General features: G+C 47.3%; 1 protein-coding gene across 3 annotated transcripts in view; it reads left to right on the top strand.

The window, feature by feature from the left end:
- Positions 1–24,177, top strand: part of TXNDC16 (thioredoxin domain containing 16) — a 44,240-nt gene that overhangs the window by 8,287 nt on the left and 11,776 nt on the right. For all 3 annotated transcript variants that reach the window (XM_060270813.2, XM_035099983.3, XM_088655918.1), the window contains exons 3-16: positions 1,943–2,143; positions 5,331–5,413; positions 6,905–6,978; positions 7,849–7,923; positions 8,340–8,461; positions 9,885–9,972; positions 11,964–12,120; positions 14,082–14,248; positions 15,589–15,652; positions 15,833–15,986; positions 18,088–18,234; positions 19,763–19,822; positions 21,611–21,779; positions 22,298–22,410. In XM_060270813.2, coding sequence (XP_060126796.2) covers positions 1,943–2,143; positions 5,331–5,413; positions 6,905–6,978; positions 7,849–7,923; positions 8,340–8,461; positions 9,885–9,972; positions 11,964–12,120; positions 14,082–14,248; positions 15,589–15,652; positions 15,833–15,986; positions 18,088–18,234; positions 19,763–19,822; positions 21,611–21,779; positions 22,298–22,410 — 1,674 coding nt within the window. The remainder of the gene's footprint in view (positions 1–1,942; positions 2,144–5,330; positions 5,414–6,904; positions 6,979–7,848; positions 7,924–8,339; positions 8,462–9,884; positions 9,973–11,963; positions 12,121–14,081; positions 14,249–15,588; positions 15,653–15,832; positions 15,987–18,087; positions 18,235–19,762; positions 19,823–21,610; positions 21,780–22,297; positions 22,411–24,177) is intronic.

Genomic DNA, 24,177 nt, shown 5'->3' with positions numbered 1-24,177 from the left:
TCTCCCACTCTTCTCTTGTTGGTACTTCTTGTTGTTTCCATTTTTTGAGCTAAAAGGGTCCTTGCCGCTGTTGTACCATACATGAACAGCCTTATCTTTTCTTGCATACTTTTATGTTCATCTCACATGTCCCCCAAACTTACACCTTACATCAGTGGTCCTCAACCCCCGGGCCACGGACCGGTAGCGGTCCGTGGATCAATTGGTACCGGGCCGCCCAAGGAACATTTAAATACAATTAAATTAAAATTATTAAATCAAAATGATCTAAATAAAATATAAACAATCAACGTCCCCCCCTCAGCGGGCCGCGGTAAAATTATCAAATGTCGACTGGTCCGCAGCGATAAAAAGGTTGGGGAGCACTGCCTTACATTATAACATGATGTGATGTTTTATGTTATGTTATTATTATTTATTTATTTATTCATACCCCGCCCATCTGGCGGGCGTTTCCCCAGCCACTCTGGGCAGCTTCCAATAAAATATTAAAATACAGTGGTGCCTCGCTAGACGAATTTAATTCGTTTCACGGGTCAATTCTTATAATGAAAAATTCGTCTAGTGAATCCCATAGGAATGCATTGGATTTTTTATTATTATTTGCCCATAGGAACACATTAATTGAATTTCAATGCATTCCTATGGGAAACCGCGATTCGCTAGACGAATTTTTTGTAAAACGAATTCGTCTAGCGAGGCAACCTCCGCTCGAAAAATCCTTTCGTTAAGCGAAAAATTCGTCTTACAGGGCGTTCGTCTAGCGGGGCACCAATGTACAATGGTCTGTTAAACATTAAAAACTTCCCTAAACAGGGCTGCCTTCAGGTGTCTTCTAAAAGTCTGGCAGATCTTTTTCTCTTTGACATCTGGTGGGAGGGCGTTCCACAGGGCGGGCGCCACCACCGAGAAGGCCCTCTGCCTAGTTACCTGCAACTTGGCTTCTCGCAACGAGGGAACCGCCAGAAGGCCCTCGATACTGGACCTCCGGGCAGAACGATGGGGGTGGAAACGCTCCTTCAGCTATATTGGACCGAGGCCATTTAGGGCTTTAAAGGTCAGCACCAAGACTTCGAATTGTGCTCGGAAACGTCCTGGGAGCCTATGTGTTGTGTTGTGTTATGTTGTTATGTTATGTTATGTTAGGCATCCCCAAACTGCGGCCCTCCAGATGTTTTGGCCTACAACTCCCATGATCCCTAGCAAACAGGACCAGTGGTCAGGGAAGATGGGAATTGTAGTCCAAAGCATCAGGAGGGCCAAAGTTTGGGGATGCCTATGTTACGTTATGTTATGTTATGTTTTTTGGAGGGTTGTTGTTGTGTTGCTGTTTTCATATTATTTTATATTGTTGTTTTTATATAGATCTTATTTGTGAACTGCCCTGAGACCTCCGGGTATAGGGCGGTATATAAATTCTAATAATAATAATAATAATAATAATAATAATAATAATAATAAACAGACCATTATAAGCACTCAGGCCAGTTCACAGAATAAAATACAAGACAAAAACACAAGTAAATATGTAAAACAAAACAGTAATGCCCCCCCTTCCCACAGAAACATTTAAAAGGCTGTAGGATATTAATCAGCCAGAGGCCTGGTTGAGGAGGAACCTTTTCGCCTGTAGTTTAAAAATATGTAATGAAGGCGCCAGACTGAACCTCCATGGGCAGAGCATCCCACAGATGGGGAGCCACTGCAGAGAAGGCCCCGTTCTTGTGTTACCACCCTCTGGATCTCATGTGGAGAGGGCGCAGGGTCCAGATGGGTTATGTTCCTTTCTGCTAAATTAAAGACTTTTGCAGCCTTTTCCCATACGGTAGGGGAATTGCTCCAAGCCCCTTGATTGTTACTGTTGCCTTTTTCTGAACCTTGTTAGCTCTCCAAATCTGGCGCTCTGTTTAATTAGTGGTTGTAACTATTTCCTTCCCCCAAGATCTGGGCTCCCTGCGCCAGCTGCAAACCACTGAAGTCATGTCATGGCCAAAAACGAACGGGTGGGCGACCCCTTTCTCTCTCCTCTTCTTATGGGCTTCCTACATGTCTACAACAAGCCAGGCAGAGGACATAGTGGCCCTGGAACATCTCAGCAGCTTGCAACCATCCAAAGCGTCTTTGGTTTATTTTCGGAGGGACAGTGAGTATTTTCCCCCCATCTGTATTTTTATTGCATTTGGTTAGTAGCGTTGGTTTGTTGTTGTTATTGTGATTTAATGTGTTTGTATCCCACCTTTCTCCCAAGCCGGGATTCAAGGCGGCTTGCAACATTTAAAAACTATGTTATAAAATACAAAGTAATAAAAAGACACACATTAAAAACAGTAGCTGAAAATCAGAACCAGCAATTAAAATCCAGTTTGCCCTGACACCAACCCAGTGATCAGCATCATGTTTCTACAAGTCCTGTCTGAGCAGGAAAGTCTTAGCCTGAAAGAGGCAGCCAGTCTAACCTCTCTTGGGAGGGAATTCCACAACATAGAAGCTCTTGGAGTGAAGTTTGGAAGAGAGGTTCTTTATTCTCTCATAGCAGAGTTAGCATGGTGGTGATTGCTCCCAAGCACATAAAAACGTGCTTAAATTTACATCTGCCCTCATCTACCTTTAAACAAATGTTCCCTATGAAAATGCTTAGGCTAGAATAAATCACAGACACCCAGCTTTGCAAATAAGTGAAGATTTTACTCGCAGAGTTACAGCAAGCACATCTCCATCCATTGTCAGTAAAAGAAAAAAGAAATGAAGATTCCATGAGAATTTTTTTTAAAAAAAGAATTTGGTCGCCTTTCAAAAGAATCAGGCAGCAAAGATGCAGACAGGAAAAACCTCTGTTTGGAGAGTTTCATTTACTTGCAGAATCAGTTGAGCCGACAGCCAGGAAATGGCGGAGAGAGAGAGAGAGAGAACACAAAAGAGAGGAAGGAAAAACAGGCTGCTGGGAACCTGCTACATCCCGCCCGCGGTAACTTGAGCTCAGGGCTCAGGTTAACCCTTTCATGCATGCAAATGTGAGTCATCAACTGTATATTACAACAGGAGCAGCCACAGAAAAGGCTCTGTTTTCTTGTCACCGCCAACCGTGCCTCTGATGTAGATAGGAGCAAGAGAAGGTGCTCACCTGAGGCTCTTAGCACCTGGGAAGGTTTGTCTAGGAACCCCCACCCTGTCCCGATCCATGACCTATCCCGTCCCCTCCTGCCCCCAGGCGAGTTCCCACCTCCATTCGGCCTAGTCTGTAAAGGCGAGCCTCCATTCGGCCTAGTAGCTGCAGTACCAGTGTAGCCTCTGATAGAGGGCCAAGGTTTTCTAGCTGTAGTACCAGTGTAGCCACCACTAAAGGGTGCTGTGTTGCAACCACTTCTGCTTTCTATTTTCCAGCTTCCCTGGCCCTCTGATTTCAGGGTTCCAAACCAGTGAGTGAGTTTTTGTGGCACAGGTGTGACATGTGGGCAATTAAGCGCATGGAAACACTCGGATATCCCCATGTGATGCTGTGGCCAAATTTGAACGTGATCGGGCAAGCGGTTTCAGAGAACATTGTGGCCTAACAAACATGGACCTTCTACATTTTTATATATATAGATAATAATAATTTATTTATACCCCGCCCATCTGACTGGGTTTCCCCAGCCACTCTGGGCGGCTCCCAACAGAATATTAAAAACATGATAAAACAGCAAGCATTAAAAACTTCCCTAAACAGAGCTGCCTTCAGATGTCTTCTAAAAGTCAGATAGTTGTTTATTTCCTTGACATCTGATGGGAGGGTGTTCCACAGGGCTGGCGCCACCACCAAGAAGGCCCTCTGCCTGGTTCCCTGTAACCTCACTTCTTGCAAAGAGGGAATCAGCAGAAGGCCCTCAGAGCTGGACCTCAGTGGCCAGGCTGAACGATGGGGATGGAGACGCTCCTTCAGGAATACTGGGCCGAGGCCGTTTAGGGTTTTAAAGGTCAGCACCAACAATTTGAATTGTGCTCGGAAACGTACTGGGAGCCAATGTAGGTCTTTCAGGACCGGTGTTATGTGGTCTCAGTGGCCACTCCCGGTCACCAGTCTAGCTGCCACATTCTGGATTAGTTGTAGTTTCTGGGTCACCTTCAAAGGTAGCCCCACGTAGAGCGCATTGCAGTAGTCCAGGCATCCCCAAACTGCGGCCCTCCAGATGTTTTGGCCTACAACTCCCATGATCCCTAGCTAAGAGGACCAGTGGTCAGGGATGATGGGAATTGTAGTCCAAAACATCTGGAGGGCCGAAGTTTGGGGATGCCTGCAGTAGTCCAAGCAGGAGATTATAAAATGCTCTTCACTGAATACTTCAATTCCAAAGTAGGGGACAATGAAATAACATAAGAGTCGAAAAATATACGGGGGGCAGGGAGTTAATATACCTTTTAAATGTGGAAACATGGACTTAGCAGATAGGCAATGAAAGCAGATCCCTGGGAGCCTTGATGGTTGCAAAGAGCCTTGTACTACAAGGGAAAACCACCCACTTCTTGCACCTGGGAAGATCTCACTGTCCTTTCTGCATTAGCGCGAGGATAGATCAAGGGAAGTAATAGTACAACTGTATTCTGCTCTGGTCAGACCTCACCTGGAGTACTGTGTCCAGTTCTGGGCACCACAGTTCAAGAAGGATACTGACAAGCTGGAACGTGTCCAGAAGAGGGCAACCAAAATGGTCAAAGGTCTGGAAACGATGCCTTATGAGGAACGGCTTAGGGAGCTGGGTATGTTTAGCCTGGAGAAGAGAAGGTTAAGGGGTGATATGATAGCCATGTTCAAATATATGAAATGATGTCATATAGAGGAGGGAGAAAGGTTGTTTTCTGCTGCTCCAGAGAAGCGGACACAGAGCAATGGATTCAAACTACAAGAAAGAAGATTCCACCTAAACATTAGGAACAACTTCCTGACAGTAAGAGCTGTTCGGCAGTGGAATTTGCTACCAAGGAGTGTGGTGGAGTCTCCTTCTTTGGAGGTCTTTAAGCAGAGGCTTGACGGGCATATGTCAAGAATGCTTTGATGGTGTTTCCTGCTTGGCAGGGGGTTGGACTGGATGGCCCTTGGGGTCTCTTCCAACTCTATGATTCTATGATTTCAGATTCAGTTATAATTTCTGGTGGCGAGTGCTGCATTTGGACTCCTGATGTTGCATTTATTTTACATTTGGTTGGGGGGCTGCTGGCAGGCCCCCTACCCCCACTCCGCTGCATCAGAAATCCCTGTGAATCCCTGTGCACATTAAACAGCGTCCCAGAAATGTTTTAGCAAATAATCGCAGCTGTGCTTGTGAAGCAGAGTAAGGCTCCTGTTTATCTTCCAGCTTCTCCATCTGCTGAGATGTTCTTGGAACAGCTGGAGAAATCCACGGAAGCGCTCCGAGATTATGGGATTTCAGTCCTCAAGGTACAAGAAAGTGTCCCCCCACCCCCACCCCGTAAACAACTAAGGAAGTATTTTCCCTTATTTTAAGCTCCTAGAAGGACTAACTGGTGTCTGTCTTGTTGCAAATGTTCCTCGGGGCTCTTTGGCTATAAGTTGCCCGCAGATTCCTGGCAGAAGATTTTCTCTGTTGCTCCAGACAAGAAGTGGATCTAGAAAGCTGTTTTATGCAAGTCAGAGCATTTGTCTGCTTGGCTCAGGGTTGCAGAGTTCAGCCTTCATCAACAGTTTGGGGTGGGCTGCTTTCAAACGAGGGGGGGGGGTCACGACTTTGTTCCATTATTGTTTTTTATTATACATTTTGTGTCTTTGATCTTGTGTTTTTATGCTGTGGATTGCCCTGAGATCTATGGATGAAGGGTGGTATACAAAGTTTAATAATAATAATAATAATAATAATAATAATAATAATAATAATAATTTGTGCTAAAATTATTGATTTAACTGGGGGTGGGTTTTTGACTTGGGTGGGTGTTGTTTTATTTGAGGGTAGGGTTGTTTTAAATTGTTCTTAAATGTTATACATCAATTTGGATTTTTATTTGTGGGCTAGGGAATTGTTTAGGGGCTTTTTCTTGGGGAGTGTATTTTTTTTATTAGCTTGTATACATTAGTATTGTTAATAGTTTTGATTATTTTTATTATGTGCTTTGTGCTGTAACTTTGCATTGTGAAAAACCGTGAGACCTACAGGAATAGGGTGGTATACAAATAATAATAATAATAATAATAATTAATTGCTGTGTGAATAATGACAAGCGCCATGAGTATAGCATCGTCTTTCAAACACCTGCTGAAGGGAGACACAAGGTGAGCCTGTTCTTGCATTCTGTACAGTTGAATCTTGTCCTAGGCATAGCAGCCAACTCCTAGAGGCCTAGGGGCCTCCCCCCCCCCCATTACTGGTAAATACCGTATTTGAAAGAGTCATCCCCCCATGTTGATGGGCTTTCTATGTGGGGCTTACCTGTCCCCCCCCCCGTATTTTATTAAGGATGGAAGAGGGAGGGAAGGAAGGAAGAAATAGAGAGAGGGATAACTCACATTTGTGGGTGCCTCTGGGTGATGCTGTGATGCTGGAACTCTGTAGCAAGAGGACGGGAGGGTCGGGCAGGCGAGAGGGGGTGGCATGGCGGGCGAGGCAAGGCATGGCCGCAGTCACGACGGCTCTGAGGCGTTGCTGCATATCAGCATAATATTTCAACCATGTCGTGGGTTCAAGCCCCACCTTGGGGAAAAAATCCTGCATTGCAGGGGGTTGGACTAGATGACCCTTGTGGTCACTTCCGACTACAATTCTATGATTCCATGAATCTGCTCTTAAGATCCACCTATTTGTGATGCTTATTTATCCATCTGCCCAGAAAATGATAAGAGTTAATAACTCGTGTTCCAAGCGTTTTGCCTAAGTTATTTTAGCGAAGACCTGAGCGTGCTTGACCTCTTCCCCCGCAGGTCAACTGCCACAGTGGAAAAGCATTGGGTTACTGCAGAGATGACAGCTCAGTGGGGAAAGCATATCTGTTCAGGTGAGTGGTGGATCTGAGTCCAAATGAATAAGCCAAAGAACGACGGCTCTGCATATTGACACAGATTTGGGGAGGACCCTAGAAGTTAATAAATGGTAGGATTTTGATAATTTGGGATATGGATGAAAGTACAAGATGCAGAACTGTGCCAGACAAGGAATCCCTCGGATGGGATTCTGCAAACCAGCCTGGCTGGCCAAGTGGAAAGCAAGTCTGTTAACATGACAAAAGGGGATGATGATGGACCATCCGAGAGGAATCCTTTGGCAGACAGATGTTGCCAAGGTGATGAGATGTGTGAAGGGACAGGAAAAGAGAGCTTTTTAGTAGGGTGTTCTGGGAAGAAGAAGGGGAGAGAAGAGAGACTGGGATCCATCTTGGGCAGGCTGGCTGAAGGCTGGCTGCACTGCTGCGGATACCAAGCCCCTCTTGAAATGACCATGCTGTAAGGACTGGGCTCCCTCCATGCAGACTGAAGGTGTAAATAGGTGAATAAATCACATTTCTTAAAACTATGACAGTCTCTGCCGTGTCTCAGTCCTCCAAAGGAACACAGATCCTGGGTAAGTGCATGGAACACCCCTCCCCCAGGGATCTTGCCATTGCTCAGCAGAGAGTTGGGGTGGCACCCAACTTTTGAAACAAAAATATTTTAAAGGGTGCAGAATCGAGGTAATGGACCCCAGGATGCCTTATAAATCAAGCATTGCTGGGTGTTGTTTTCGTTTCCCAGTGTATTTGTTATTTTTTAAAAAATTGGCGCAAGCAAACTTTTACGCTGAAAACAGCTTGAGAACCTCTGACTTTGGCTGGATCAGGCTAAATTTGGGCCTACCAATCTCCCTCTCATGTTCTTCTCCCTACTTCCAGGGGACACATGCTGCTTCGTGAGCTCCCCACGGACGCCTTGTTCAGTGTGGATGCCATTGTGGCCAACGTGCTCTTGTGAGTCCTTCCGACATCTGTTGTGTTTGCTCGTGGGTTTGGCGTCAATTTCCTTTGCAGCCACCTGCCTGCGTTCTGCGTGGAAAGAGGGTTGTGACAGCAGACTTGGGCTGAGTCAGTGACGGCTGCGGGTGGGGGAACTTGAGGTATACACAAAAAGCACCCGGTGTAGGCCCTCGGTTTGAAAAAGCTTCCCTGACAAGTAAGAGCTGTTCGGCAGTGGAATTTGCTACCAAGGAGTGTGGTGGAGTCTCCTTCTTTGGAGGTCTTTAAGCAGAGAGAGGCTTGACAGGCATATGTCAAGAATGCTTTGATGGTGTTTCCTGCTTGGCAGGGGGTTGGACTGGATGGCCCTTGTGGTCTCTTCCAACTATGATTCTATGGTTTACACATCACTCGCTGTGTCTCCTTCCCAGTGCTCTCCTTTTCAACGAAGTGAAATACATTGCCACCCTAGCAGACCTCCAGAAGCTGGAAAACTCTCTGAAGGGCCACTGGGACCTTGTCTTTGCCTATGTGCAGGCTGTTGGGACGGCAGGTAATAAATTGGGCAACTTTGCTCGGCCGCGGAGTGTTCCCTTGTCTGTTTCCTCCTTCCAGCTCCAAAGTTTGTGGAATCAGCTGCTGCAGAGCCTCACTCTTGGTTATAAAGGCAGTGGCTGAACCACGGTTGAGCCAACAGCACTGGGATGGACAGCTTTGGGATTTGATGATGGCAGGGCCGTCCCTAGGCCCGGGCTGGGTGGCGCAAGGCGCCAGGGCGCCTGGCCATCAGGGGTGCCGAACGCTGGTGTCTGCCTCCATGCGCCTCTGCTGTTGAGTAATAATAATAATAATAATAATAATAATAATAATAATAATAATAATAATATATTATTTATACCCTGCCCATCTGGCCGGGTCTCCCCAGCCACTCTGGGCGGCTTCCAACAGAAGAATAAAACACAATAATCTATTAAACATTAAAAGCCTCCCTGAACAGGGCTGCCTTCAGATGTCTTCTAAAAGTCTGGCCCTTTTTGACATCTGTTGGGAGGGCGTTCCACAGGGTAGGCGCCACCACCGAGAAGGCCCTCTGCCTAGTTCCCTGCAACTTGGCTTCTCGCAATGAGGGAACCGCCAGAAGGCCCTCGGTGCTGGACCTCAGTGTCCGGGCAGAACGATGGAGGTGGAGACGCTCCTTCAGGTATACTGGACCGAGGCCATTTAGGGCTTTAAAGGTCAGCACCAACACTTTGAATTGTGCTTGGAAACGTACTGGGAGCCAATGTAGATCTTTCAAGACTGGTGTTACGTGGTCTTGGCGGCCGCTCCCAGTCATCAGTCTAGCTGCCGCTTCAGGCAGCTCTCCAGAGGTGCGCAGGGAGCGCTGGCCCGGGGCCGCCTGAACAGCTGAGAGGCGCAGCGTGGTGGCCTCAGGCCCGTGTGCCTCCGGAGCTTCGCGCGGGGAGTGGGAGCCTAGGGCCGCCTCCTCCGCGCCTCTCAGTATTTGAGCGGGGCCTCATGGGGGCGCCGGAGGGATCTTGGCACCAGGGCGCCAGATATGGTTAAGACGGCCCTGGATGATGGAGGGTGATCTGGGGTATCTGAAAGCCCACATTTCTCCCCTATGATCCTGCCTGGGCTCTTGATCCTCCCAGGGACACTCAGTGGAGATGCAGAAGTGGGCCTTCTTGGTGGTGTGGCTCCATCCAGACAACTTTGGAACTCCCTCCCCAGAGAAGCCAGACTGGCTCCCCACCCCTTGTTGTCCTCCTGCAGGCAGCTGGAGACAGTCTTATTCCGACAGGCCTTTGCAGAAACCACTTGAAGCATTTCAATTGCTTTTCTTTGATTTGCTCATTGCAAGCAGTTCAGAGTCTTGAAGTTTTGATAATAAAGCCGATTTGCAATGGGGGGGTTGAAGAATTTTGATTGCAACTGTAAATACGAGTCCCTAAGTTTGCCTGTCTTTCTCATAGAGCACAGAGCGTTGATGGAGGCTGCTTTCGTCTACGACTCTCTTAAGTTTGCCTTGACCACGGAAGTGATGGTTTTGAGGAGCATTCGGTATGCATTTCACACACACACACACGAGAGGGAGGCTGGGTAGGAACTTTCAATTGCCAGCACAAACCTCAAATGTGCGCAAACCTTTATGCCCGCTCCCACCTTCCAGGGTGCTCCAGCTCAGTCTTGCAATTGCCTGGTCTCCCGCGGCAAGTAAAAATTGTCTCTAGAACACTAGGCAAGTCTCTGGTTTTTCTGCAAGCCTTAAAGGTCCCAAAGTGGGCAGTACAGTACTGCCCCCTGGTGGGTGGTGGGATTACCTAGGGGGCCCTAAGAGTCAAGGGGATTGCGGGGGGGGCACTGAAGGTGTAAATGACTACCAGACTTTGAAATCCTTGGTTCAGTCTCCCCCAGCCTGCTGCACTCCAGATGTTTTGTCTGGCAGCTGTCGCCACTCCAGTCAGCGTGGAGAACAACATCTGGGGGGCGCCATGTTGGGGAAGGTTGCTTTGCTGAGTCAGCTTCTGTTCTGGGTGACCCTGGGCCAGTCGCCACCTCTCAGCTCAACCTACCTTGCAGGGTGGTTGTTGACATTGGGGTGGGGGAAACCCACGTGCCCCACCTCGAGCTCCTTGGAGAAAAATGTGGGGTGTTAATGCAATTAGTAATAATGAGTAATAGCCTGGAGAGCAGCTGCCAGTCAGTGCAGGCAGTGTTGCGCCAGATGGACCAATGGGTCTGGCTCAGCATAAGGTGTTCCCTTTGCATCAGCATCATTCTGGGTCCAGATACAGGCAGGTAGCCGTGTTGGTCTGCCGTAGTCAAAACAAAATAAAAAAATTCCTTCCAGTAGCACCTTAGAGACCAACTAAGTTTGTCATTGGTACGAGCTTTCATGTGCATGCACACTTCTTCAGATACACAGAAACAGAAGTCACCAGACCCTTATATATAGTGAGAATTGCAACTTCTTACCAAACTTAAAACCATGGAGAGACCTGGTCTGAATAGAGACATTGGATTCTTATCTCATTGTTGTTGTTGTTGTTTAGTCGTTTACTCGTGTCCGACTCTTCGTGACCCCATGGACCAGAGCACGCCAGGCACTCCTGTCTTCCACTGCCTCCCGCAGTTTGGTCAGACTCATGCTGGTGGCTTCGAGAGTTGGTGGCTGTCCAACCATCTCATCCTCTGTCGTCCCCTTCTCCTAGTGCCCTCCATCTTTCCCAACATCAGGGTCTTTTCCAAGGATTCTTCTCTTCTCATGAGGTGGCCAAAGTATTGGAGCCTCAGCTTCACGATCTGTCCTTCCAGGGAGCACTCAGGGCTGATTTCATTCAGAATGGATAGGTTTGATCTTCTTGCAGTCCATGGGACTCTCAAGAGTCTCCTCCAGCACCATAATTCAAAAGCATCAATTCTTTGGCGATCAGCCTTCTTTATGGTCCAGCTCTCACTTCCATACATCACTACTGGGAAAACCATAGCTTTAACTATACGGACCTTTGTCGGCAAGGTGATGCCTCTGCTTTTTAAGATGCTGTCTAGGTTTGCCATTGCTTTTCTCCCAAGAAGCAGGCGTCTTTTAATTATACATGATAAACTCATTATACATGATAAACTATTTTTAGCCATCTCACCCCTTGCTTTTTCCTGTAAGACCAATTGCAGTTGTTAACAGTCGTCCACAGGTTTACCACACCTATCAACCAATCACCCATTCCCACCACCCTTCTGAGTAATACCCCTCCCCACCCTCTCACTGTATATAAGGTTCTGGTGACTTCTGTTTCAGTGTATCTGAAGAAGTGTGCATGCACACGAAAGCTCATACCAATGACAAACTTAGTTGGTCTCTAAGGTGCTACTGGAAAGAATTTTTTTAATTATTCTGGGTCCAGTTGGTGTTTTTGCAAAGGGGGACGAATGGCACCTGGCTGTGTTTCTGGGCACACCCCACCCGACATCCAGTATGTCTCCATTTAGGAATGCAAGCGCACGGGAGGCCAGGCCGGATCCTGTTCTGATGCTCTGGTGTCTCCCCCCTGCAGCAGTGGAGAGCCGGACGTGCCAAGCTCTAAGCTCTTTTTCTGCCACTGCAAAGTGGCCACGGATCTGGACCAGCCGTGCCGGAGGACTCTGATGGGGCACCCGATGACGACGCTGAACATCCACAAGTTCCTGAAGCTGATGGGGGAGCCCCTCGTGGTACGGTTGCGAGTGGCCTCCTTCCCAACTTCATCCTCACTCACTTATCCTGAGCTTTCTTCCAAGGCTTCAAAGGATTATAGAATCATAGAGCTGGAAAGGGACCCCAACAATCATCTAGTCCAACCCCCTGCAATGCAGGGATCTCAGCTAAAGCATCCATTACAGACGGCCATCCAACCTCTGCTTAAAAAGGGGACATGGGAAGCAGCAGCCTGCCCTTGCCAGGTCCCCCTAGCACCCCGCTTTCTAGAGCCTTGGATTGGGACCTGGGAGACCAAGGTTCAAATCCCTGCTTAGCTATGAAGTTCCTATTTAACTCATTTGTTCAGAATCATGAGGACTAGAAACTTATTTATTTATTTTCAAATGATCTATTCTTTTATTTATTTCAGCAATTCCCTACCCCCCGGTATATATTTATATTTATTTATAAGGAAACATAGCAAAATATTATAACAGATGCCTGATGAAGCAAAACAGAAGTAAGGGGAGTAAGAGCTGTGTCAAGAATGCTTTGATGGTGTTTCCTGCTCGGCAGGGGGTTGGACTGGATGGCCCTTGTGGTCTCTTCCAACTCTAGGATTCTATGATTCTATGAGTATCTGGGACTAAGCATATAGGAACAGGTTTCCACCCCAAAATCAAACACAGAGTTCGAGAGAAGATAAATGGTTTTGCAATTTCCTGTACCTTGTTACTCCATGACATTATGAAAAGACTCCGTTTCTCAGTGAAGGCTTGACCTCGTTGTCTTTCCTCTCTGGTTCCCACCATCTAAGTAAGTTTAGCCATACAACCAGGGAGGCTCACCTGGCGCCTTCGTGAAGGAGCGTCTCCACCCCCATTGTTCTGCCCGGACACTGACGTCCAGCTCCAAGGGCCTTCTGGCGGTTCCCTCCCTGCGAGAAGTGAGGTTACAGGGAACCAGGCAGAGGGCCTTCTCGGTGGTGGCACCCGCCCTGTGGAACACCCATCAGATGTCAAGGAGATAAAGAACTACACAACTTTTAGAAGACATTTGAAGGCAGCCCTCTATTGGGAAGTTTTTAATGTTTAATGTTCTGTTCTGTTTTCTTATATCCTGTTGAAAGCCGCCCAGAGTGGCTGGGGCAACCCAGTCAGGTGGGCAGGGTACATAAAGTAAAAATTTAGTAGTGGTAGTACAGTCATACCTCAGGTTACGAACGCTGCGGGTTGCGCGTTTTCGGGTTGCGGGCCGCGCCAAACCCGGAAGTACTAGAATGGGTTACTTCCGGGTTTCGGTGCATGCGCAGAAGCACAAAATGACGTCATGCGCAGAAGCGCTGGATTGCGTCACGCGCATGCGCAGACGTGGCGCTTCAGGCTAAGAACGCTGCGGGTTGCGAACGTGCCTCCCGCACGGATCACGTTCACAACCGGAGGTATGACTGTATAAATTATTATTATTATTTTATCTTTAGGTGGCTGTCAAAAATGTTCCTCTTTCCCCCCAGGCCTTTGGCTAATTAAACAACCTGTGACTTCTTAATCTGGGGTGTGCATGTGCTATTGTTTTGTTTGTTTTTATGTTGTATATTTTTGTGTTTTCTATTGTAAACTGCCCTGTGTTCCTCAGATGAAGTGCAGTATAGAAACTTGATAAACGACAATAACACATGCATACATACCTACATATTATGTTCCAGATTTTACAAATGATAATTTTGGCAGCATTTAAGAGATGTTGCATTACTCCTCTGGCTTCTGTTAGTACAATTTTATTAACATATCTGAATAGTAAAAGTACAGCCAACTATGTACTTCAAAGAACTCAAATTTGCCACTGCACCTTTCTGTTTGTTTGCTTAAAGAAGGTAGAATTCCAGGGGAGCACCGGGTACAGTATTATTAATTCCCTTTTTTAGGGGGCAGGCAGTAGGCCAAATAAATTTGGGAATCTCTGGTGTATTCACCTTGAAATGGCCTCTCTCCTGCAGGCAGAGGCTACAGAAGAGCCAGAGAAGGTTTCCACCACTCACCTCCACCTGGGCCTTCCGCTGATCTTCATCCTGACCCAGGAGGAAACCTTTCAGGCAGATAAAGGAATTGCAGAGTTTGTGGCCTGGCGGCTGCTGGGCCAAGCTGGAGTCCTCCTCTTGTCAAGGTATTTAAGGACAAGAGGTATTTAATGAGGGGAGCAATTTGGGGAAGGGGAGAAGAAGCTGGGTGGGTTTCATTTGAACAATTTATAACCTAAGTTATACAAAATGATTAACAAATCATCCATAGAACAATCTATAAAACACTGTTAACAAAGCAGCAACTAAAAATTAAGCTAAACACCACAATTGCATCAGTCATATTATATCATTATCATTAAATTAGCAGGGCATTTATGATCCATAAAACAATATTAAGTTCATATACACACACTCCCCGTACCTTTGAGAGGTTTGCTGTCAACAATTGGCTGCTAAATGAAACCAGTTCTTAACTCTAGTCCTGCTAGGTAGAGAGGGGAGAGTTAGCTCTAGAAATGTGGCCGTTTTTAGCCATTTCGGGCAGCGTTCACAGCCTTTCCCCCACTTTCTAACCCACAGCTCAGTGGTAGAGCACATTCCCACCTGTAGTCTAAAGCAGTCCAGTCCGGCCACGGGAGAGCTGTCCCTAAGATCAGTGTTTTTCAACCTTTTTTGGGCAAAGGCACACTTGTTTCATGAAAAAAATCACGAGGCACACCACCATTAGAAAATGTTTAAAAAATTAACTCTGTGCCTATATTGTCTATATATAAAGTAATTCTCTTGAATAGGAATCAAATAAACACAAAGAAAGTATATGTATATGATAACAATGAAACTTCAAGCTTTTTGTATCCAAGCTGACAGTGGTTTGAGATCTGGACTTGCTAAGCCCAAAGCCCCTGGCCCAGTCCCTGGCGCTGTGCTGCTTAACAAAGGCAACAAAAAGGCCACTTGCCTTGATGTCTCCTGCTGTCCCGGGCCGGGCCTAGGAGGGAGGTCGCTCGGGGACGCTGTTTTCCGGCTGGCTGACAAGCCAACAACTACAATGTCTTCTGAGGGGGTGGGAGGGGCGGCCACGTGCGCGCGAAGGATCCTGACGAGACGCGAGTCAGCCCCGGCTACACCTGCCTCGGAACTCCGAGCGAGCGTTAGCTTTTTCCTCAGCGAGGGCGAACCTCCTGACTTGCCAGTGGCCGGACGCAACGCCAGGGACTAGCGCCGTGGCCAGTTTGAAGCAGCTCGCCGAGGAGTTTCCGCGCGCATTCGCCACCGCCGCCGCAGCGACAACGAAGGAATTGGGGAGGTGCTTCTTGCTGGGCCTCTGGGCGCCGCCCACCGCCCGCGTTTGGAACGGCACACCAGGCAACATCTCGCGGCACACTAGTGTGCCGCGGAACAGTGGTTGAAAAACACTGCCTTAGATATATAACTATTTACATGCTGCCTTTCAGGTTTTAATGCCTAGTTTTTATCTTGAAAGGAGCTCCGTCAGCCTGGATGTTCTTCTTCCCCGGTATAACGTTGCCCTCAAGACACCCGAAGAGGTTAGTTCATTGTCGCTGGTGTTATTAAGACTCCCTTCTCTGTTTTGCAACCTGTAGCAGCTCTGCTCAGTAGCCAGTTCCATTGCAGCAAACGGGACTTAATCCCGGGCGACTGTGTGCAGGCTTGCAGCCTTGACTGCCCCAGCGCCGCTGAGTTCCAATTATCTGGCACCTCTGCAGGGTGCGCCTGTTAAATACTTGGTTCTGAAAGACATGGATGAGATCATAGCCTTGGTGGAAAATGGCAAGCAGAGCGAACCCACACAGGAACGTGAGGAGGAGGAGGAGGAGGAAGAGGAGGAGGAGGAAGAAGATGGTGAGAACTACGAACAAGGTAAATTGACTAATTCATTTTATTTGGTAAAAAAATTACGCCGTTTTATGGTTGAAGAAAAAACCCAAAATGGGTTACAAAGAGAGTAAGGCAGTAAATTTAAATGACTCATCAAAACATTCAAAAGGTAAAATCAGCAATAAAATACTAAACAGAAGATGAAAACATTCTCCATGTCTGAAGACGGTCTGGAAACTTCAACTAGTGCAGAATTCAGCAGCCAGGTTCCTTACCAGAGCAATACAGTTTAATAATAATAATAATAATAATAATATATTATTTATACCCCGCCCATCTGGCTGGATTCCAACAAAATATTAAAATACAGAAATAGTATATCACACTATTCCTGGTCCGACTGCGCTGGCTACCAATTAGTTTCCTGGCCCAATTCAAAGTGCTGGTTTTGGCCTATAAAGCCTTAAATGCCTCACAACCTCAATACCTCAAGGACCGCCTCTTCCCATATGAACCTATCCAGACCCTTTGATCATCTTCTGAGGCCCTTCTGCTTCGTGTGCCTCCTCCTCTAGAGGTCCGGAGGGTGGCAACACAAGAACAGGGCCTTCTCTGCAGTGGCTCCCCGTCTGTGGGATTCTCTCCCCAGGGAGGCTCACCTGGTGCCTTCATTATATACCTTTAGGTGCCAGGCAAAAACGTTCCTTTTCAACCAGGCCTTTGGTTGACCTGATGGACATCCTATACCCTTTTAAAACGTGGCTCCTTTTTTACGGGGGGATGTTACTGGGTTATTTTGATTTTATATATTGTGATATTTACTGTGAACCGCCTTGAGACCTCTGGGTTTTGGGTGGTATATAAATTCAGTCAGTCAGTCAGTCAATCAATCAATCAATCAATCAATCAATAGGTTTATCTAACCAAAAATGCCTTTAGCACATACCTGCCAAGTTGCTGTCCGAGAAATAAGGGACCGGGCCGGAAGTAGCAGACCGGAAGTAGCGCTGCCGCCATTTTGGAACTGGGCGGAGCATGCTCAGAAGTGACGTTTGATGCTGCTTTGCCCAGTTCCAAAATGGCTGACGCGCCAGAAGTCGCACTGCGACACAAAAATGGAACCTTTTGACTGCTGAACCCCTCGAGTTACCCTAGTGGCAGGAGGGGACTCGGAGGGGGGCAGCATGAGGAAGGAGGAGGATTAAGTTAATATGATAAGAATAAGATTTTGAATTAGAACAGAAAACCCGCCATAATCAATTGATGAAGTTAGGAAATCCAGGAGGAAGAGAACCGGGGAAGCCGCAAACAAACTGTGATGAGAATAAGATATTGAATTTATATTTTTTTCTTTTCCCTTTTTCTTTTTTCTTGTTTTTTCTTTTTCTTTTTCCTATCTGTTGTTTTGTTGTTAACTAAAGTGTTATGGTCCATGGGGTCAATATGGTCCATGGGGTCACGAAGAGTCGGACACGACTAAACGACTAAACAACAACAACAACAACAAAGTGTTATATTGGAGAATTAGCTGGGGGACAAACCAAACCTCAGAGATCCTCCGCCCCTGTCCTCTCAGTGGCAGGGGGGGGGGATGAGGGGGGAGGAGGGAGGGGGGAGGTCAAACCCAGCTTAAAATGGACCCCTTTGTTTCCCAATGCCCATGGGTATCACTGGTGGCAGAAGTGGTCTTGTGGGTGGAGGGAAAATGAAGGGACTGAGCTTATTTTGTATGTGTTGTATGTTTTGTCTTTACAAAATTAATAAAAATTATTATTATTTTAAAAAGTCACTTCTGAGCATGCTCCACCCAGTTACAAAATGGCCGCCGCACCAGAATAAACCGGGGGAAAACAAAAAAATCCGTTTTTTCAGCTAGGAACAGCTGGAAAAACGGGGATTTCCTGGTGAATACGGGAGACTTGGCAGCTATGCTTTAGCAGGTGCTGAAAAGAGGACAGCGGAGTAACCTGCCTGATATCAATAGGCAGGGAGTTCCAGAGTATAGTTGCTGCCACAATAAAAGTCATTGATAGCTTCACCTTCCGTGAAGTTGTGGGGTTCTCTCAGATCCTGCCGAAAGCATGCAAGCGGATGCTGTTCCTTTCCTTGTCTTGAGAAGGAGCCTGTGTTGTTTGCCCTGCAGAGATCCAGGACGACGAGGTGGTGGAATCGGTCGTCAGGGACCGGAAGCGTGAACTTCCTCTTGAGCACATCCAGACCCTGACGGAGGACTCCTTTGCCCCTGCTCTGGCAAAGACCAACTCCACAGCGGTGCTCTTCTATGCCAGCTGTAAGTAAACAGCCCCCAATAGCTCCGTGTTTCACCTTTCCAGGAACCAGCTCTTTCTGTTCTGCGGCTGTTTCTTACATTTGGGCTTTCCTCTAGCGCAAATGTCGAATTGGGCGTGGAAATCCAGCATCCTGGGAATTCCAGGGCCCAGTGAATGTTCTGGGTGTTGCTGTATTTTCTAAAGTCTTCCAGGTTCAGTAATAAAACCTCTACCTTGCATGCAGAAACTCCTAAGTTGTTTTGCGACAACAGGGAGCAGTCCTTCCTCCAGATTCCCACCATCCATTACGAACCAGTATTAGATCTAAACGTTTCTGCCCATTAGCTTAAAATCAAGCTTAAAATTTTCGCTGGCTTTCCAGCACCTTCTCCATGATCATTTGGGCCTTTCCTTCTTTCTGTGCATCGGGAGTAAGTCTGTAGTCTAGTTTCATTATGGGTGTCTTGTTTGTAATTAAGTGTTTTTTTGATCTGAACTTTTTTTTTTGAATATTTTTTGAATTTTATAACAAACTAGCTGGCCCTGCCACGCGTTGCTGTGGCTAATCCCTGTGACTGCCCCCACCCTGTGCCGATCCATGATGTATCCCGCCCCCTCCCCCCGGCTTATCCCTGTGATTTCCCCCCCACCCTGTCCCGACCCATGATGTATCACCCCCCTCTTCCCTCCACCCCCTGGGTCATCCCTGTGACTGGCCCCATTGTGTCCTGACCTATCCCGTCCCCTCCCCCCCAACCCCCACCCAGGTGAGTCAGTACTTCCATTTGGCCTAGTATGTAAACGGCAGCTGGGTGCTGTTGAGAGGGAAGGTTCTGTAGGTGCAGTACCAGTGTAGCCGCCGCTAGAGGGCACTGGTTTGCAACCTGGTTCTTTTCCCAGCATGCATTTTCGTCTGAGTGGTGTGTTTTGAAACATGGGGTTTTGGGGGTTTTACCTGGAGGAGGTGTGACATCTGTCTTAGCAAACTTTCCTATAGCCTTCGGACATTCACATGTGATTCTGTGTCAAAATTTCACCTCAATCGGTCAAGTGGTTTTAGTGAAAACTGGAAACACACCCACATGCCCAGTTTACATTTTTATATATACAGATAATGATACAAATCTCATTCATCATGTTATTTACAATTATTCTCCCTCTCCCCCTCCTCTGGACTTCCCTCAGCTCCCCCTCTGCTGAGTTATTTAGTTTTCTTTATCGTATCCTGCTTTCCCCAAACAAAAATAAAATCCCTTTATCATTTCTCTGAAATATCTGTTACTCAAATGAAATTGTGAAAGTTTATGCAAATCCTGCCAGTGAATCCAGTCCATTCTGTTGTTTCTGCAAATAAACTGTAAATGGTGATCTGGACATTTCCAATATATTTTTTATAATTGCACAATTTATCCACAATTTAAATTCCTGTATGCTTTTGGTATGGACTTGCCATTTGTATGGAACTTTGCCTGCCTGTGGAGCAGAGCTGAGGAATTTCTGGGGGCCTGGAATAACAGGATCTGTTTTCCTTTTTCCTGTTGGCATCAGGGGAAGCTGTCTCCCTGGTCGTGATACAGTCCTACGCCGAAGTCGCTGCCCGTCTGCAAGGTATGGAGGCCAGCTAGCGATTATATTATTATTATTTATTCATACCCCGCCCATCTGGCTGGGTTTCCCCAGCCACTCTGGGCGTCTGCCGACAAAACATTAAAATACAATAATCTATTAAAACATTAAAAGCTCCCCTAAACACACAGGCTGTGGCTCACACATGCTCCCCTCTTTCGCTTACAGCTCCTCCCCCCCCCGGACTTCCCCTATGGCCTTCTGCTCAGGCACACAAGCGGGGTGACTATCTTGGGCCAACAGGCCAGCTGGCAGAATGTCAATTCCCTGGTGGTTGCAGGAAGACAGTGGCTTTGGGTATTTGTAACGGCCAGTTGCACCAGACTGGAAATTCCCCGGCCAAAGACCTCCATACGCATTGACCAGGCTTGCAGCCCTGAGAGGTCATTTGGGCGCCGCTAATGTAACAGTTACGAATGACCAGTCTTCGCAATTTGGCTTCACCCCCCCCCCAGGGCACAGCCCATTGTCTCTTGAGACAGATGGATGCAAACAGCAGCAACATAGCTCCATTCACCTGAGGATCACGAGGCAGTTGGCAATATAAAAACCCAAAATGCGTACCGTAGTAACAAAAAAAAAATAACTGGTTTTTGTGTGTTTCTTTTCTGGAGAAGGGAGTATTTTTGTGTTGTGAACCTCCCTGAGATCTATAGATGGAGGACAGTATATTACTACTACTACTACTACTACTACTACTAATAATAATAATAATAATGGCCGTGGAGCTTCATGCTCTGACCAGCATCCCAGTGAAAGGTCATAATTCAGTACATCTCCTTTGCAAGCAGAAAATCCCAGATCCATCAAGGTGGGACAGGGAGAGGACCCCTTCCTGAATCCTTGCAGAGCCTCTGCCAGTGAGTGTGGACAATGGTCTAACACCCACATGATGCAGGGAGCCAGGGCCTGATTCTGAGCTTGTGGTGCTTCTACTAGTATCTCTTTCTCTCGTCTCTTCCCCTTTAAAGGCAACAGAGGCTGGATTGCAAGGGAAATATTCTGGCCGCTAGATGGCAGCAGCCTATTAACAAGCACCCGCGGACCGCAGGAATCTGCTGGGTGCAGAGCTTTTTGCTAGTAAAGCCGAATTACTGTCTTGTGAAATGATGCATTTCACAAAAGTGTGTCGCCAACATGAAAAAGGTTTTTTCCAGCAGCACCTTAGAGACCGACTAAGTTTGTCATAGGTACGAGCTTCCGTGTGCATGCGCACTTCTTCAGGTATCTTCAGGTATCTGAAGAAGTGTGCATGCACACGAAAGCTCATACCTATGACAAACTTAGTTGGTCTCTAAGGTGCTGCTGGAAGGAATTTTTTTCTTTTGTTTCGACCACGTCAGACCAACACGGCTACCTACCTGTAATGAAAAAGTTTGGAAAGCTGTGGCTGGGTGCAGAAGCCTATGGGGAAACAGTGATCAGGATTCGAACAAAAGAGCACCTCTCTCCCTCCTGTGGTCTCTAGCAGCTGGGATTCAGAAGTATGGCTGCCTCTGACTGTGGAGGCAGAGCCGAGCCATCCTGTCTAGCAACCACCGATAGCCCTCTCAGTTAATGAATTTGTCCAGTCCCCTTTTGAAGCCGTTCAAATTGGTGGCCATTGCTGCCTCCTGTGGGAGGGAGTTCCACAGGTTAACTGCGCGGCATGAGGCAGCACTTCCAGCTGCTAGCACATCTCCCCTTATCTGCCAATCTTCTCCTGTGTGAGCACACCCAGTTCTTTTCAACCCCCCCCCTTGTGGGATTTGTCTCCTCAACCCTTTGCAGGGACTCCTGAGATTACGCTTGCGAGGGTCAACTGCTGGGACTGGCCAGACCTCTGCAAACAGCAAAATGTCACCCAGTTTCCGACCATCAAGATGTATGTGGAAGCGGGGAGGTGGCTGGTCTACTCTGGGATGTGGGGAGTTGAGGCGATGCTAAGCTTCATTGAGCTGTAAGTATCCCTCTGGTGTGTTTGGCTCTAATGCGCACATGGAAGGTGGGTGGTCTGAGAACAGATTTCTGCCTTAAATGTGCCTTCTGCAGTCCTTTGTCATCTCCACCCCCATCGCTCAGCCCGGACACGGAGGTCCTCCTCCGAGTGTCTTCTGGCGGTTCCCTCATCGTGAAGAGCAAAGTTACAGGGAACCGGGTAGAGGGACTTCTTGGTGGTGGCGCCCGCCGTGTGGAACGCCCTCCCTTCAGGAGTTGAGGAGATAAAGAACTATCTCACTTTGAGAAGAAGTTTGAAGGCAGGTCTGTATCGGGAAGCTTTTGCCTTTGAATGCAGACTGAATCAGATCTGCCCCACATCCCTAGTCACCGTTGAGTAGATCCCAATCTCCCTTCTTTCCAGAGAGACTTGGGGTACCCAAAAATCTCAGGCAGTAACATTAAGCGTAGGAAGGAATTGAAAAAGACCCTGTAGAGAGGCCTGAAAGTATTTCCCCTGGTTTCCTCTTCCATCTGCAGAAGCAGAACCTCCTGTCCGGTGAAGTTGACAACGCCCGAAGAGGTGGAAGACTATTTAAGGGTCAAAACTTCAGTTTCTGTTTTGGGACTGTTCGACTCGAGCATGAGTGAAGGTAAACATTTCCTTTGGTTACCAGAAGTGATAATACTTTCTATTGCCCTTTACCTGTGGAAACCATTATACGTGTTTCTTATCCTGCTTTCCTTCACAACAGCCCTGCCAGGGTAGGCCCCTGGCATCCTCATTTTGACCAATGAGGAAGGGAGATGGTATCAAGACACACATTGCTGCCCTGGGGAGTTGCCTCCCTCTGGGATTCTCCAGAACAGGGTTTCCCCAAACTTGGGTCCCCAGCTGTTTTGGGACTACAATGCCCATCATCCCTGACCACTGGTCCTGCTCGCTTCCTCCCTCATGGCTTGGAGCAACGGATTCAAACTACAAGAAAGAAAATTCCACCTAAACATTAGGAAGAACTTCCTGACAGTAAGAGCTGTTCGGCAGTGGAATTTGCTGCCAAGGAGTGTGGTGGAGTCTCCTTCTTTGGAGGTCTTTAAGCAGAGGCTTGACAGCCATCTGTCAGGAATGCTTTGATGGTGTTTCCTGCTCGGCAGGGGGTTGGACTGGATGGCCCTTGTGGTCTCTTCCAACTCTATGATTCTATGATTCTATGATTTATGGACCACTTAAAATGAGGCTGCACTTTAAATTTTAATATTGTATTTTAATTAATTGCTTTTTATGTTTTATTGTAATTTTATTGGTGTTAGCCGCCCTGAGCCCAGTTTTGACTGGGGAGGGCGGGGTATAAATAAAAATTTATTATTATTATTATTCCACTGGTCCTGCGGCTGCTTATTCCAGAATGCGGCAGCTCGACTGCGGACTGGGAGCGGCTGCTGAAACCACATAACCTACATTGGCTCCCAGTATGTTTCCGAGCACAATTCAAAGTGTTGGTGCTGACCTTTAAAGCCCTAAACAGCCTCGGCCCAGGATACCTGAAGGAGCGTCTCCACCCCCATCGTTCAGCCCAGACACTGAGGTCCAGCTCTGAGGGCCTTCTGCTGGCTTCCTCCCAGCGAGAAGCGACGTTACAGGGAACCAGGCAGAGGGCCTTCTCGGTGGTGGCACCCTCCCACCAGATGTCAAAGAGAAAAACAACTACCAGACTTTTAGAAGACATCTGAAGGCAGCCCTGTTTAGGGAAGCTTTTAATGTTTGACGGACTATTGTATTTTAATATTTGGTTGGAAGCCATCCAGAGAGGCTGGGGAAACCCAGCCAGATGGGCGGGGTATAAATAAATGATTATTATTATTATTATTATTATTATTGATGATGATGGGATGATGGTGGGAGCTGTAGTCCAAAAACAGTTGGAGACGCAAGTTTGGGAAACACTGCCCTAAATGATACCAACCTTGGTGTTTGGCTTATTCTGAACTGTCCACACATGGTTCTGCTTTTTTATTTGTTCTGCGATGCTTCTCCAGTGTTATTGCAGTGTTTCCCCCAGATAGGGGCCTGGTTGCACAACAGCACAAAAAAAGCAGGATAAAGATTAATAATAACAACCCAGGAAAAACTGGATCTCTGCAGTGACTGGGAACGCACTCTGCCCCAAAACGGTATTTGAAAGCGGGATCGTGTGTGACTGCCCTGATACCATCGCAAGTGCAAATAATAATGACTGGACAATAAAAAAGGAGCATCTCTAGGGTGGCCTCTGTCTAACTGCAGGCTGCTGAGCCTCATCATTAGGTTCTGACATGATATACGGCGGGAGACAGGGAGCTTTCGTCTCTCGAGGCAAGGTCTGCATTTTGCCACAAAGCGATAAACCCATTGGATTAAGCTTTCTCCAGGAAATTGAGCC

The sequence above is a fragment of the Zootoca vivipara genome, chromosome 1 (assembly GCF_965207765.1).
Source record: "Zootoca vivipara chromosome 1, rZooViv2.hap1.1, whole genome shotgun sequence".
NCBI lineage: Eukaryota > Metazoa > Chordata > Lepidosauria > Squamata > Lacertidae > Zootoca > Zootoca vivipara.
The sequence above is the reverse complement of the archived record's forward strand: the minus strand, read 5'-3'. Positions and strand labels throughout refer to the sequence as shown.